This window comes from Eupeodes corollae, chromosome 1, assembly GCF_945859685.1.
Source record: "Eupeodes corollae chromosome 1, idEupCoro1.1, whole genome shotgun sequence".
Taxonomy (NCBI): domain Eukaryota; kingdom Metazoa; phylum Arthropoda; class Insecta; order Diptera; family Syrphidae; genus Eupeodes; species Eupeodes corollae.
This window is the reverse complement of record NC_079147.1, coordinates 14,242,382-14,258,788: the sequence shown is the minus strand read 5'-3', so window position 1 is coordinate 14,258,788 and position 16,407 is coordinate 14,242,382. Positions and strand designations below refer to the sequence as shown.

General features: G+C 38.3%; 2 protein-coding genes across 3 annotated transcripts in view; one reads left to right on the top strand and one right to left on the bottom strand.

Moving 5' to 3' along the window:
- The window catches only part of LOC129939927 (homeobox protein unplugged-like), a 125,531-nt gene that overhangs the window by 54,117 nt on the left and 55,007 nt on the right, over positions 1-16,407 (bottom strand). The gene's annotated exons all lie outside the window — the stretch shown is intronic.
- On the top strand, positions 9,230-10,055 carry LOC129939928 (uncharacterized). Its single transcript, XM_056048114.1, has 2 exons — positions 9,230-9,370; positions 9,424-10,055. The coding sequence occupies exons 1-2, from the start codon at positions 9,245-9,247 to the stop codon at positions 9,835-9,837; spliced, it is 540 nt and encodes a 179-aa protein (XP_055904089.1). The 5' UTR covers positions 9,230-9,244; the 3' UTR covers positions 9,838-10,055.

The window sequence follows — 16,407 nt, the reverse complement described above, 5'->3', positions numbered from 1 at the left end:
TAGAATTCTTCTTTGGTATTGTCATCCTTCTCTTGCTCTTTGGCCTTAATGCGGATTATCGTTACTCTCTTGCTTACTTCCCGGAAAGCTTTAAACTCTTTGCCTTAGTTTCCCTCTGACAGCAAAACCAGGTCCAAATAAGCGCTTCTTCCCATAGAGTAGACACTTTTCGTAGTAGAATTCACATCGTTTAACCTTCCTACTGCCTCGTCTATTCCTTCGCATTTCCTGAAGCGGTGTCACATCATCATGAGTTCGGCTAGGGCAATGGCAACCTGCTCTGCTTTGCGTGGCCGGTTGAGTGTACTCATATTCCATAAACACAACGTTAACCGTTGTCCGTTTTTCGTTTGTGGGGGGGGGGGAGGTTTGTCAACATTATCATCCCAGGCTATTACTTGTGTTTTCTTCACACTTTAAAGTTTCCTATCATGGCCGGCTTATGAGGACTGCGCATGACTGAGATCGTTGAAGTGATATCTGATCTTTTACTCCTACTTCCTGAGAAGGTTACTTAGATGCCAATTGGACCGCACAATTTTATTAACTTTTCACCATGAAGGTTCAATCTCTCAACCGGTCCTGTGTGCGAGACATTTCAGGCCGGGAAAATACTTTTCATGACCAGTTCCTTAAAAAAAAACTGAGGTGCATTTAGCTCAGTTATATGCTTCATTGATACGTAGCTATGGCAACACCGGCTATTATCGATTCTCTCTTTCTTGTATGACCTTCGCTGTAGCTAATACCCCAAACCGAATTGATCCCAATTAAAAGAAGCTAACCTGCCACTGTGACTTGCCACAGATTTAACAAGAAACTAAACCGTTGCAGGTATATGGCCATACAGTATCTCTATATTCATATACCTATACTTAATGGCTTTTGGGAAAAGTAGCTGATCGCCTCTATTTTACACCTTCAACATGCAACATCAAAGTCAATGGACCGCAATCGCTTAAACTTGTCCCTCCCTTCTCTCACACCACCATCACTAGTGAATGCTGCCGAATCGTCTGTTCACCATCATACATATAGGTAACTATGGCCTGGGCACTCTGGGCAGGTTTCCTATAAGTCTCATTCATTCTTCCGACTTCTTGTGGTGTTACGGACCAATTTCCCTGACGATTATGACAGAGAGAGATCAAAGAAATTCCTCCGATTATAATCATCATTGGTTATTCGGAATCTGATTTCAAGACATCGCGCAGATAAAAGATGCCCCAGCCCAGCCAGACTGTTAGAAGAAGCTTTTGGTTTGAGTGGTGCTCCCAATCATATCATTAGATCCGAACATAATGACCCAGAAGAACATTTTTAATTAAAACCGATAAACTGCCGCAAGCAGTTAGTTACCTGGCATAAAACATGTGATTTAATTTTTGTTTTCTTTAATTTTCTTCCTCTTCTGCTGAAGACATCGCGCAGATAAGCCCAGCACCAGCTCCCTCAATCGATGAAGCAAGATCGTCATATCATATCAAGATTCAAGACGAAACCGATCTACGGGGTGGCTTGTTGGTTTGCATCAACATTTGAAATCAGTGGCGCGACATCCTCTGGACATGTTTATGCAATTGGACATGGACAAGCTGATAACTTCACATTGAATGGTGACAATTCGGTCCAATGTAAATTGGCACAAGTTGATAGGTTCTTATAAGGCAAGATCCCCATCATATACGTAAACAATATGCATACTTACCTATATAGACGCTTTTATCTGAATGTTAGGCCTGCTGTGACAGAAGTATTGACAGGATACCAGCCGGTCGTGGTCGGGGCTGGAGATTTTATTCACGAGTCGAGCCTGAGTATAGCCTTTATCGTAAATTCTGGTTCAAATTAGTTTTGAATTTAAATTGCCGCTAAAGCAGCTGAATGGAACTTGTCGGCGGGTTGTCGCTTGTGTCGACCGCTGACGATAAAGTATATTTAACATGACAGTTTGGCGAGTCTGTGATTGTGGAAAGTTTAGTGGCGTCGATATACAAGCTCATATAAGAAGCGTTTTGGAGCAAATTGGAAATCACTAAATGGTTGTTGCACAATATTTTTTTTTAAATATAGCAACAAAAAAGGTTTAACTCACTTAACAGAAGCGGGGCTTGAGAGGCATCAGGCGGCGAATCAATTTGTGTTTATTGGTTCTGTGAAAATAACAAGTCAGATATTATGACCGTGGTACGCATAGATGTACATATGTAGGTATTTGATGGAGGGACATAGGATTTTAATGTTTCTAGAATGGCAATCTATTATGCTGAATTAAATGAGCCGATTCTACGAAGATTTTGGAGTGGTATTTTGTTACTTTTGTGTATGTTTTTATATTTACATAAAAATCTCCTTAAGGTACCATTTGGAATGAAAATACAAGCTATGGCCGCTTTCTGTTTTTACTAAAGATTTGTTTTATTGCTGCATAGCAATATTGAAGGAAAACAACAACAAGGTATCAGTGAACGAAAAGAGAAGCAGGCATTTAAGTGGAGCGAAAATAGATATATAATACTAGCAGACTAGATATTTTTGTAGGGCTGCCAAATAAAAACATAAAATAATGCTGGGTTTCCGCAAGGTAGTCATTTGAGACCTATTCTTAATGTTTAATTTATAACAGACCTAGATACAAGCGTCATCAGGTTTTTCTCAAAACCCACCTTAAGCAAACGACTACTACTCTTACCTCCTTGAGGTAAACATCAAGCGCTTTGTACCTCAACTGTCGATTGTGTTCTAACCCCCGTAGAAAATTGTTGGAGGTAGTAAACGATAGAGGGAAACAGATGTTTAAATTAAGTCTCCTCTTTTTTAATCCAGACGGCAGCGGAGGAATTCACGAGATAGATTCAATGGTGGTGTTTCCAGGTTGAGTAATGTTGAACGTCTTATAAGGCTTATAAGGCTTCTACTAAATAGTCGGGCCGGTTAGAAGCAATTATACCGGCTCTCGACCTTGTAGTTCAAATCAAGGAACTGGTCCTTCAGGTTGAAAGTCATGTGTCACTGTGACTTCCTACCGTCGTAAAACAAAGTTGGTTGCAAAGCACTAACAAGCCTTGGATACGTACGGAGTTATGCTGATGACATTGACAATCGGAGGAACTCAGCGTGATGTCCACCCCATCATCCCCGTCCTGCTATACGGTGCAGAACCATGGTGTATGCCAAAAGAGGATGAAAGCACCAAAGCGTTTCGAGAGAAAAGTTCTTTGCCTCAAATGCTTATATAGAAGGTGAGTTGAAGAGAAGATGGAACGACGTTAAATTTGCCAAAAGCATAAAAGTCCAACGAATGCGACGGCTGCGTCACGTAGAGTGCATGGAAACCTATTCGAATCCACACCCACAGACCAGCGCACTAGTGGAAAACCGTGGCTCGCAAAAGTGTTAAGTGACCTTACCGAACTTGAAATGCGCAGTTGGAAACATCTGGAAGCTAGAGAAGTTTTTTGGGTGAGGCCATAGTGCACAAAGAACTGTAGCACCACCTTGAGTAAGTAAGTAAGTAAGCATTTAGGTTCTTGATGCACCTCCTGGTGACTTAGATCTTTCTTAGGTCTTCATAGCTAGACCACAATCACCCTTCAGTTATGTTAGCTTTGACTTATTGAATAAAAAACAATAGACTCTTATAATATGATATGAAATGTTACCTCAATCTTTCTGATCGCTTTACATCGTAAATATCGTAAATCTACTTTCTATTTTATCACAATTTGACAGGTTTTTTTTAGTGGGAAATATTGAATCTGGTAAAGCATTCCACATTCGTGTAGTACGACTTAAAAAACTATCTTTGTACTTTACAGTACGACTGAAATTAGGCTCAAGGGTAAACTGATTGGCATTCCTAAAAAAACGAGTATTACGGTTGAATTATTTGAGGGGATTTCATTAGAGCATTGCTTATTTAAATAGCGATAAATAATGAGAGACATGAAACCTTACGACGGACGGTGCTCGAGAGATGTAAAAGTTTCAGTTAGACACAGGCCGCCTATCTTTTTTAGAGCTCTCTTTTGAATTCTGTCCAAGAAACTCAAGTGAGTTATAGGAGCATCTGCCCAAATATGGGAATTGTACTAAGGTTTGAACGAATACAGGCTTTGTAAATTCTAGCCAGATCAGAAGTGCAAGTACAAAAATTCTTGCATCGTCGGAAAAAACCTAAACACTTAGCTGCATTTTTGTCGATGTCAAATATGTCATCACTCCACAACAAGTGGTTTGTAATACACATACCTAGGACTGATAGCTGTTTAGTCTCCTCGATGCAAGTACCACTCATGGATAGTGGCATTAAGGGAGGGTTACGCTTTTGCGACTCTAAACAGCATTGAGTTTTCGAAACATTTAATTGTACAAGGTTTTTGAATCCCCATTGTACAATGCAGTCAAGATCAAAATTGAATGAGCTTATCATACGCTACCGTTGGTAGTCCACATCCGAAGAATAAGGATGAGTTTTTAAAAACGAATATGAAAAGCTGAGGGTTAGAAGAGTCAGACAAAAGAGAAAACGGAACCCTGGGGCACACTAGCGTTTATTTTCTGGATTCAGATTTGAACCCGTCCAATAGTACTTTAATTGAACGGTCCAAAAGTTAACTTCTAACCCAACAAAGAAGGGATCAATACCAGAAATTTGTACTACCATTGGGACATTGTAGTATTTTTTGACGTAATTTCTGGTCATGCAAAAATTTAATGCGTCGTATATGTCCGTTACAGGTCTTTTTAATTTATTTGAACTTACGAGTATTCCGGTTTTCCTTAGTTAGGTTGGCTTTGTAATTTCGGAAACTTGTTTTTTTGATCCTAACAACCTCTTTAAAGCTCAAATCAAACCACTAGTTCTTTTTGGGTTTGATAGAGGCGACAACCATATTTTCTTTGCAATTTAGAGTGTATTATTTCAGAATCTATGTGTTGCAGCAGTTTCTAATCTTCTGTTACCTGTTTATCAAAAAATTATGAAAGAAATAATTAAATCAAAAAAATGTAAGTAAACTTTCTTCTCAAAGCCCGAGTTTTGAAGCTACATTAAATTTTGTAAAAAACTATTGTTTCAAAGTCTCTCCAAGGTATAATTGTTTAGTGTGGATGGATGTGGATGACGTTTAGTTTTAACAAGATAGTTACATCTTTGACGAACCACAACAAGAACCAAAGGCGGATCAAGAGGGGGGTCGTAGGGGTCATGACTCCCCCCCCTCCCGGGAGATAATTTGTTTGTATTTTTGTAGGAATTCCCTTCAATTCAAAATCAATAGTATTGATTTAATGGATATACCCCTATTATATTTTGAATTATTTATTTGTAAACTTTCTTAACTTTGTTGCAAAAAGTAGCACTTTTAAAAATAACATATTTATTTCAAAATTGATTTTCTGTTGTGTAAAACTTTTAAGATCGTAACAAATAAAAAAAAATCTACATTTTGAAGTGGATTTGCTTTAGATGTTCTAGAACTGAGACTTAAACACTAATTTCAAGAATATAAATGTCTCAAAAACAGCAAAATTGTCACTTTAAACTATGTTGCGGTGAATTTTACCACAACAAGTTTCACCTCCCTTGTTGCTAACCACCCTTGACGAATTCTTACGGCGGTCCCAAAATTCTAGAAGTGTCTATTAGAAACCTGGACTGTGCGACGGTTGACCCACATATTGGTTGAACAAGATCATCAAGTAAAATCACACCTACATTAACTAAGTATCAGAAAGTATTTCCGATAGAAAAATCACTCCAAGAATATCTTGATAACTTTTATTTTAATTATAGGCTTGGCTACCGACTTACTTCAATACGACATAAGTAGTTTTTCCTCAACCAAAATCTAGGGCGTGTAGGCACTCGGTAATGCGAGGAATTCCACACAATTTTTCAGAAAGTCTTGACTGAAATGGGTTCGAAAAAGAAGAGCTGAACTCACTCATTGAGCTACTGGGTGATCGCATCACCTCTTTAAAGAGATCGCGTGCGATGAAAGATAATTGGCTTCTCGGTCGCACACCCCAATCTTATAAATGGAGGAGGTTGTGGGACCGAGACAGATCGATCACCACGCTAAAGGTCCGAGAGGATTGCCTGAGGGCAAGTAGCCGGAAGGGTCAAGCTCACCATGATGATGGCCACTTTTTGAATTGCGCCCAAAGCCTTTTGACGAAAGAAAAATTGTGTGAAGGAATTTTTTTTGAAAAGACCTACATAAAGTAATTTTGTTTCGTACGATAGTTTTTCTTTAAGTTTCTATTGATTTTGTTTTGTTCTGCCGTGGAGAAAAGTTGAGGAAGGACTACGATAGCTGTTGTAGGAAGTCAAAAAGAACCTAAGTATAGTGTTTTCTGTTGTTCCTAAGAATATTACTTTTTCTGGTGTACTTCATTTGTTTCAAATTCGTCCTTTTGACCTTCTAGTCTAATTTCCTGATATTACGAGACGCGTTTACAGCTTTTTGATTTTTTTTTCTTATCGAAATAATTTTCTTCGAGTGATTTCTTTTATCGGTTTTTATCATTATATCCATCATTTTCTTTTTCAAAACATTTATCGAAAATTGACCTTCCGGCGATCTCAATAATTCAATTTGTATCTTTCTCTTTTATAAAAGATCCTGGTTTTTAATCCCGGCTTTGGCTAAGGTTTTCCAGGCAATAAAACATAATTCAAATTTCCTTTTCTGGAAAATAAAACCTTTCTTTTATTTCGTGAGTTTATTTGAAGACAAATTTTTCAGCTGCTGGTTGTGGTAAACTTCCAGTAAAATGTTTCCTGGCACCCATTATAATCAATACGACTTGGAGAAATTCACCTCGTCGTATTTCGATATCATTTTGATATCAATTTCATTTCAATTTTATTGATCACCTTGCTTAATAAAATGTTCACCTTATCCAAACCCCCCCCCCCCCCCCAATATAAGCTGAGCTACCGTGCTGGCAATACTTGAAATTTGTGACTGCTGCACAAAAGTTTCTTCCCAACTTATTTGTTTACCTTAGTTTGTTTATTGATATCCATCCAGCCATCTAAGTCGTTGGAATTTTACTCTTCTTGCTAAGTTTACGTCGCTGTACAGCCCGTACAGTTCGTCGTTCCATCTTCTCCTCCACTCCCCTTCGATGCATACGGGACCGTAGATCACACGAAGAACTAACTTTTCTCTCGAAGCGATCCAAGGTGCTTTCATCCGCTTTTGTCATGGTCCATGCTTCTGCACCGTATAGCAGGACGGGGATGATAAGGGTCTTATATATCAACACTTTGGTCCCTCGGGAGAGGACTTTACCACTCAGTTGCTTTCTTAGTCCAAAGAAACAGCGGTTAGCAAGAGTTATTCTGCGTTTGATTTCAGCGTTGGTGTAGTTTTCTGCGTTTACAGCGGAGCCAAGGTAGCCGAAGTCCTTGAATACCTCAAAGTTACGTCTGTCGATTGTGACGTTTTGACCAAAACGTCGGTATTGTATGTCCTTTCATGCCGACAGCATGTACTTTGTTTTGCCCTCCTTAACCGTTAAACCCATTTTTGCCGCCTCTGCCTCAATACTCACAAAAGGTCCATTGACATCACGCTGAGTTCTTCCGATTATGTCAATGTCATCAGCATATGCCAGTAGTGCCTCTAGTGTTGACGTGTGAGCGCTACACTATTCTTTCAAGCACGATGTTAAGAAAATAACATCGTGCTTGAACCTTTTTTGAAATCGAAGGATTCTGTTAAGTTGTTTCCAACCTTTATGGAGCAGCGTGAATTCTCCATGGTCATCCTGCACAAACGGACGAGTTTGGCAGGGATGCCAAAACTAGACATGGCTCTATACAGCTCGTCCCTGTAGATGCTGTCATATGCGGCCTTGAAATCGATGAAAATATGGTGGGTGTCGATTTGGTGCTCTTGAGTTTTTTCCAGGATCTGCCGTAATGTAAATATTTGATCAACTGTGGACTTTCCTAGTCTAAAACCACACTGATAAGGACCTATCAGGTTGTTGACGATGGGCTTTAGACCTTCACATATTAAGGCAGAGAAGATTTTATAGGCGATGTTAAGTAGACTGATTCCTCTATAGTTGGTGCAGTTTAGAGGGTCTCCTTTGTTCAGGATTAAATGTTCAAATGGTAGACATGTGCATTCAAGAGGACACAAGTATCCACAGGTTTTTCTCAAAACCAACCTCTGTCTATCAACTCCTACTCTCACCTCCCCGTGGTGAACATCGGGTACCTAGTATCTCAACTGGAGATTGGGTTCCAACCCCAGTGGAAAGTTGTTGGGGGCAGCAAACGAGAGATGTGAGGAGAGGTGTTTCCACTAAGGCACCTCTCCTTATCCAGACGGCAGCGGAGGAATTCCCGAGATGAAATCAACGGTGGCGTTTACAGTTCCAATAAGGTGGAAGTACTTAGTGAACACCTTATAGGGCTTGTTCCACTTATTAGGAGCCCAGGCCTGTAAGGAGCGGTTTTATCCGGCTCCCCATTCTTCGAGTTATACTTAGGATCTGGCCCTCCAGGTTGGGGTTTGTGCGTCGGTTTGACTTCCTGGCCACGTAAAAGCCTCATAGTTGCGAAGCACCAACAAGCCTCGGACACTGACGGATTTACTGTTTTCATAAATTAGAAAAGATATTAATAAAACACGGTTGGAAGTCCCAAGTACTTGAAATCCATATAATTTTAAATTTAGAAGATACTTATTTGTGCTGAAATTGTATTTAAATAAGATCTTTTCGCATGATGGAAAGACTCAACTTATTAATTTTTAAAGTGCATGTGGTAAGGCTTCCGCTACAAAACGAAAAAAAGTCAGAAATTATGTTTACGACTAATAAGATTTATCAAATGATTAACTGAATTCCATAAAATTCTGAAACATTAATTTATATTTTTCTAATATTCTCTAATTAACACACGAAATACAAAACTAAGTGTGATGGTTACAATTGGCATCGGTCAAAAGGCCCCTGATTGAAAATGGAGAACAATGTATTTCCTAAACTTATTACTTTAAGCTTATCATGAAAACTTGACTTAAACAAATATTATTTTTAACAATTTGTTTTAACATTGCATGCAAATGAAATGAATATAATACAAATCGGTGTGAATTTATTTGTTGTATCAGAAACTAAAAAACAATCGTAATTAAATTTACTTTATTTAAATGATTACGTCATTGAACAAATAGAAACTAATATAATCTAATAATGAAATGAGTTTTTTGATTTGATGACTATCAACCTTTATTTTTCCTATATAAACCAGGCTTACTTCAAAATCCCTGGATCATTCATCAAAATGGAGAGAGAAGTTATTGCGACGTTAATAGTGTGTTTTATAGTGGTTCACGTTCAAGTAAGAACTAAAATTGGGTTAAATTATTCTCTAATTTTTATTTTTTTTTACAGAGTTTAGAAATCAAATTTCCAGAAGCAGACGAAAGTTTAAGAAATTATATAACCTCCACAGGATGTCTTGAGAAGGCAGATATAACTATGGAATTAGCGTTTGACTATTCAAGAGATTATGAGAATATCAAAAGTTTTCTACAACTTTTTGAGGATAATCCAAATTTGAAATGTTATGGGTTGTGTCTGTACGAATTTGGAACGCTAATGGATGGATGTTCAGCAACTATTGACGAAGATTTCAAGGAATCTGTAAGAAATAATCCTGCCCATTTCGCCATGTTAGAAGAAATGGAAGAATGTGCAACTAAACTTATCGGAAATGATCCTTGCGAATGTGCTTATCAAATGGATAAGTGTATATATAAATGGATACAGAATGAAAAAGAGAAAGAGAAAGCAAAAGGAAAGTAAATTTGTATAGATCTTATAAAATTCAAGAATCAATAGCAAATGAGTTGAAATCTGTATTACTGCATAAAAATTGCTTTTATTACAATTCTATTGATTTAATTTAGGTTAAGACACTTACTTTAAAGATTTTCTTGAAATCAACATTTTTTGCATTCACTTTAGTTTTGTATTTCTTTTAAATGTCTTGAATAAAATGACGCACCAGTTTTCCGAGTGTACACAGTTTTATGATTCATGAATTTTTTACAAAAAATAATTATTAATTAACAATGTCATCAGTTCATTTCAGAAATTGTTTTATGTAGTACCCGTGGAATGAAATGGTAAGTGCGTTGGACTGTCATGCCAGAGGTTCGATCCCTGCCTATGACACCTAAAACTGTAGGTCCCTTCCATCGCTGACAGTACTCGCACACAAGAATGATTAAGAGTTGTCACTCACTAGGCCCTAGTTCTCAAACGGACTGTTGCGCCACCCAATTTATTTATTATTTATGCTGAAAACCTCCAACTACTTTTGAATTTGATTCCATTTAAGTTCAAAAAAGTCTACTTGACTTGGAGATGCAGTTTCTGTTGCCAATATCGATACGCTTGCTGCAATATCTGGCCTTAAGTTTATCTCTGTGCATAATAAGTTTAGTTTTTGATATTCTTTATTGTCATGTAATTATTTAGTTACAGTTGTTGACTTGAAGTATTCTGGTTCTATTGGGACATTTGAATTATTTGTGTCCTAAGATCGGAAGTGATTAACAAGTCTTTCAATGTGTTCCTCTTGTCTTAAACTGAAGTTTGACTATAGACTATCGCTAGAAGCTTCAATGCCTTAATTATGACAAATTTCCTCCAAATTGTGGATTTTAAAGCAGCAAGCAGCTCCTCTAAAATCTTGATATTCATCTGTACTTGCGACGATTATGTCATCTTTATTTACTTAAATATAACAGGTACAACCTCCAGATGTTCTACAATACCCGCTCAAGATAAAGAAAGTCTAAAAGGTGTCTGATGCCTAACCGCTGAGGCAAAAGTTTGATCATAGTCAATTCCGTTTATGTGACTGGACTCCAGAGCACCAAGTCTGCCTTTTAACCTTTGCGAGATGTCCGGTGACATCACGCTTTATGTTATAGTTCCACCTGCATCCTTCGGTGGAAGTACTATAATTCTCAAGTTCTATTTTTATCAAGATCTTTTAATCTTTTCAAGCAACCCATTGTTCCACCGTTTGCTGCAGTTGCAGTGATAAGTAATAAAGTCTTTATAGTTTCTAGGCTATAAGATCGTCTTGTAATATATTTTCTCCGTTATTGAAACGTTATGGTGGTATTTCTTTATTTATTCTTGTTGACTCTCTTGGGATCAGAATAATGTCTAGATTAATTGTTGTTGGTTTTCCTGGATATCACCAATGTTTTTGTCAGGTTCATCATACAAAGAATTATAAGATCCTACCCGCCGTATCTTGACCTCCATTATCCGATCGTATGACCTTAAAAGGCTTCATTAAAAACATATTTTTTTTAGTTTCAATGTACTTAATAAGCTGTCCAAAACCCTCGGATTAATCACTAAGAACGTATAACACTGTGTATCGACTGAACTCAACGACTGTTGGAAAATATTTATTCCCTCAAAGATAAGATTCGTCGCAGTGGATTAACAACAACATTGGGCACTCTATATTTAATAGGTATTTAGAATCAATTCCAATGTCCACCGACTACACCATCCCCCAACTGCAATTCGACACATGTAGACTGTTGCTTATGAAATACACTATAAAGAAGGCCAGGAACTTATTAGGTAACGAGAAACATCTGGTCTACACTAGATTTAAAGCGATCAAGGTACCTACTTGCTATATCTAAGCCGATCGCATATAAGTTCGATAATCGGTGTCATTACCGGGCACTGTCTAACAGGAAAGCACCCCACGCGGCTAGGCGTACTTTCAAGTTTCGTAAGGGACTCAAACTAGTTTCATTGAGCTTAGCAAAAAGCCTCAAGATTCATGTGGCAACACAATTCAACATTAAACTGGCATTAGTGTATCCTAATAAATCACGGACAGCCACTTTAACCTAACCCAACCTAGAGGTAATCGTCTGCATTAAACCACAAACATCACTGTGAACTTAATCCAATGGGGCTTGACTAACACTTTAGAGGGTGTGCTAAATACTGAACGGCTCAGTTTACATTACGTGCACGTTTGGCATTCTTGACTGTGCTTACAATCTTCGATTTGAAAATCACTCACCAGTTTATCAGTTTCAAATCCTTTGATGGCTTCAGCATTTTGAAGACCAATATTATTACTTTATTCTGTCTCTTCGACTCGTGTAGCAGCTTAGTTTCCACTAGTTTTTAGATTTTCTAGTTTGAAGTTCAGTAACGAGAGTGTCGAACAACCGGAATAAACTGCTAAGGACCATTGTATTTGTCCAATTTCCTGGCACGTGATCCACTAATCTACAAGCGTATCATATAGTGTCGGCATAGCTTAGTCTTCCAAACCGATATCCTTCCTCAAGTCTTAAGCTACAAATTGTAAGCATTATTTGTACCTTAACACAGAGCATTAATTTTTCATGGTGATTTTTTAACTTGAACCATGCATATTTAGCTGTATCAGCCTTCCTGACAAGATGAACTTAACTGTCTTCAACTATGATAAACCGATTTGCACTTTTGCATTACTATTCTTTTTTAATCCCTCATTTGATAATCAGATGGAAGACATATGCAGTCAAGAGGACACAAGCGTCCACAGGTTTTTCTCAAAACTCACCTCTGTCTATCAACTCCTACTCTCACCACCCCGTGGTGAACATCGGGTGCCTAGTACCTCAACTGGAGATTGGGTTCCAACCCCAGTGGAAAATTGTTGGAATAGAAAACGAGAGAGGTGGGGAAAGGTGTATTCACTAAGGCACCTTTTCTTATCCAGAGCGGCAGCGGAGGAATTCCCGAGATGGAATTAACGGTGGCGTCTAGACTTCCAGTAAGGTTGAACTACTTAGTGAACAGAACACCTTATAGGGCTTCTTCGACTTATTCGTAGCCCAAGCCTATAAGGAGCGGTTTTATCCGGCTCCAAATCCTTGGAGTTATACTTAGGGGTGACTTCCTGGCCACGTAAAAGCTTTCATAGTTGCGAAGCACTGACAACCTTCGGATACGGACGGATTTATGTACTGTTGACAACAAACGCAATAGAATAAAGGACAACGAACTTCGGATATGTGCGTGGAATGTAGGGTCCCTTAACAGACCACGTGCGGCCGAAGAATTAGCGGAGCTCCTAGACTGCTATAAAGCAGATATCACCGCCATCCAGGAAATACGATGGGATAGGCCGGGCAAAATAAGGATGAAAAACTGCGATATTTACTATAGTGACTGCTATACCACGAAAACCAACAGCGCTTATGTGGATGCGGCTTTGTCATTGGAGCCAGACTTAGGCAAGAAGTCTTGAGCTTTAAGTGCATCAACGAGCGCCTCATGACCATACACATCAAGGCTAAATTCTAGAACATTAGCCTGATATGCGCGCACGCTCCCACAGAAGAGAAAGATGATAACACCAAAGATATGTTCTTCGAGCTCTTAGTCAAAACATATGAGCAGTGTCCTAGCTACAATATCAAAACTGTCCTTGGCGATTTAAATGCCAAGCTATTAAGGGAAGACATCTTTGGTTGAATAAAAAAATAAATTGGGTGGCGCAACAGTCCGTTGAGAACCAGGGCCTAGTGACTTACAACTCTCAACCATTCCTGTGTGCGAGTAATGTTGTCAGGAATGGAGGGGACCTACAGTTTATATGCCGAATCCGAACGGCTAATTCGAGAAGCACTTTTTCATGACAAGAGTTACTCTTGGAGAATTTGTTAAATCCTCGCAAGAGGTAGTACCCGTGAAAAGACTTTTGGTGGCATAGGCAGGGATCGAACTCAAGACCTCTGGCATGACAGTCCAACGCACTAACCATCATGCCACGGTACTACGTTGGTTTTTGGTTGAATAATCGGACAAAAAAGCCTGCACGACAACACTTCGGGCAATGGATAGATTTTGCTGCGGGGCGAAACATCATGGTAGCCAGTAGGCGTTTTCCACACCTCAACATCCACAAAGGAACTTGGACTTCTCCAGATCAATCTACCGTCAATCAGATTGATCATGGATGGTTTCGATGAGGGCAAAAAAAGTACATGCTGTCGTCAAGAAAGGAATACAACACCGACATCTTGGTCAAAAACGTCACCATCGACAGATGTAACTTTGAGGTAGTCAAGGACTTCGTCTGTCTAGGCTCCGCTATAAACGCGGAAAACTACACCAGCGCTGAGATCAAACGAAGAATAACTCTTGCTAACCGCTGTTTTTTTGGACTAAGAAAGGAGTTGAGTAGTAAAGTCCCCTCTTTCGAGGGAACAAAGTGTTGCTATATAAGACCCTTTAATTTCCCCGTCCTTCTGTTCGGTGCAGAAGCATGGACTATGACAAAAGCGGATGAAAGCACCTTGGGCCGCTTCGAGAGAAAAGTTCTTCGTGTGATCTACGATCCCGTATGCATTGAAGGGGAGTGGAGGAGAAGATGGAACGACGAGCTGTACGGGTTGTACAGTGACGTAGACTTAGCCAGAAGGGTAAAAGTCTAACGGCTAAGATGGCTGGGTCACGTAGAGCCCGGCCCGGAAAGTCTTTGAATCCACACCCACAGGACAGCGCAGTAGAGAAAGACTGAGGATCAGGTGTCGCGCTCAAGTGGAAGGTGATCTCACCCAACCTGGAGCGTGAAACTGAAGACATCTACCTAGGGACCGAGCTAGATGGAGAAGTTTGTTGGGTGAGGCCCTACTAATAGACGAATGTATAATTAACAAAACTCAATAACATGGGCGGTATAGGCCAAAGTTTGTATAACTACATCGCAGACTAAATTCTAATTTGTGTTGAAATCTTATTTCGTTCAAAAGTAGGTTAAAAAAAATTCATAAGTCCTAAAAATATAGACACGAAAAGAGGCCTACGTGCCAAAAATCCCTCATTTGTAGAAAATTAACACTAAGGTACAGCTATTCTAACGGCGACTGTTTAAAAATATTTAGTTACCCTCAAGCTATGTGCTTAAATTATTGATACACAGAAACGATAATAAATTATCAATTGAAATGCTTACAACTTGATATCTTGATTGGCATTTAAATAATGCATTTGAATTTTAGGTTAAAACTTTAAAATATAGCTTCAAACGTAGGTACAAAAGGTATAATTAAATGAATCCAATACATATATCTTTCTTAAACAAATCAATTTCATCTGACTCATGACGCGGCGACGACGAATACGTCACATAATCAAGGCAATTTAAATTATTGTTTCTATATAGATAATTGATTTCATTGTTCGATGACAGATCAAGCTAATATTTTAATACCACATTTGCCTCAAGCTAAACATGTTGCGGGTGTGAAAAATAATAACATGTCTCAAAGTGGAGGTTATTAATCATGTCAGCAAGTTTTTCTTGTTGGCTTGAATTTTATTTAATAAAACAACAACAGCATAAATAATAGACTAAGATTATATTGCATTTCGAAAGAATTTTTTCATTGAATCATTCTCCCCACATTATGCCACAAAAATAACTCAGCTTATTCCCTTGCAACATGTTTCCAAACAAAAGTCAACATTCAGCTGTGTTGTTTTGTCTGTGTGTCCATCAGCAGCAACTCAAATGGCATTTTTCATGGATAAATTTATTGCTTGTGAATTTTCCGTATCACTGACTTTGTTTTCAATTACTTGTTTTTCTTATAGTTCACCCTCTTTTTCGAAATGAAAACGTATACCAGATAGCATACGGATGTCATCAAGCCTATTTTCGCCTATTCGTATGGTGGTGGGTGAAAATGGGGGTAAATCGTTTAGGAAACAATTTATCCAAGCGAATGTTTATTTTGAATCTGAGAGGAAGAAAAGTGATGAGAGGAAGGATGGGAGGAGGAAGTGGTTGTAAAACCATTCATTTTCTAGGAAAAAGGTCCTTGATAACTTTAAAAAGGTCCAATAATAATGTATATATGCAGATAGAGACTTTTCGGGAATCCCCACTGCTTATATCTCTTCTCATTCTGAGATTTTAGCAGTTAATTACGATAGCCAACAATTAAATGGGACCAAACCAAATTGAGTTTATGGAGGGTTTTAAGATTCTAAGAATTTGAGGAAAATGCTGAAATTTGCTTTATTTTTTGTCAGATATACACATTTTTAACACAAGTACTATAGCTGTCAAATTGATACTTGAATTTTTGCTTATTCGTATTCAGATAACATAAGCAACATACAAGGATGTATGTTAGATCTTTTAAATCCTTTAAGTTACGAACTACAAACCCTAACATTAAATACTCTTTATTTACTATAAAATATATGATGACTAAACTTAAATTTAGAGTCAAAAATGACCCCACCGCAAGATCTTCCTTAATAATAACTCTTTCTAAATCAATCAAAAATTCAGCCAAAGAGTGAAGGAAAAACTTTTGA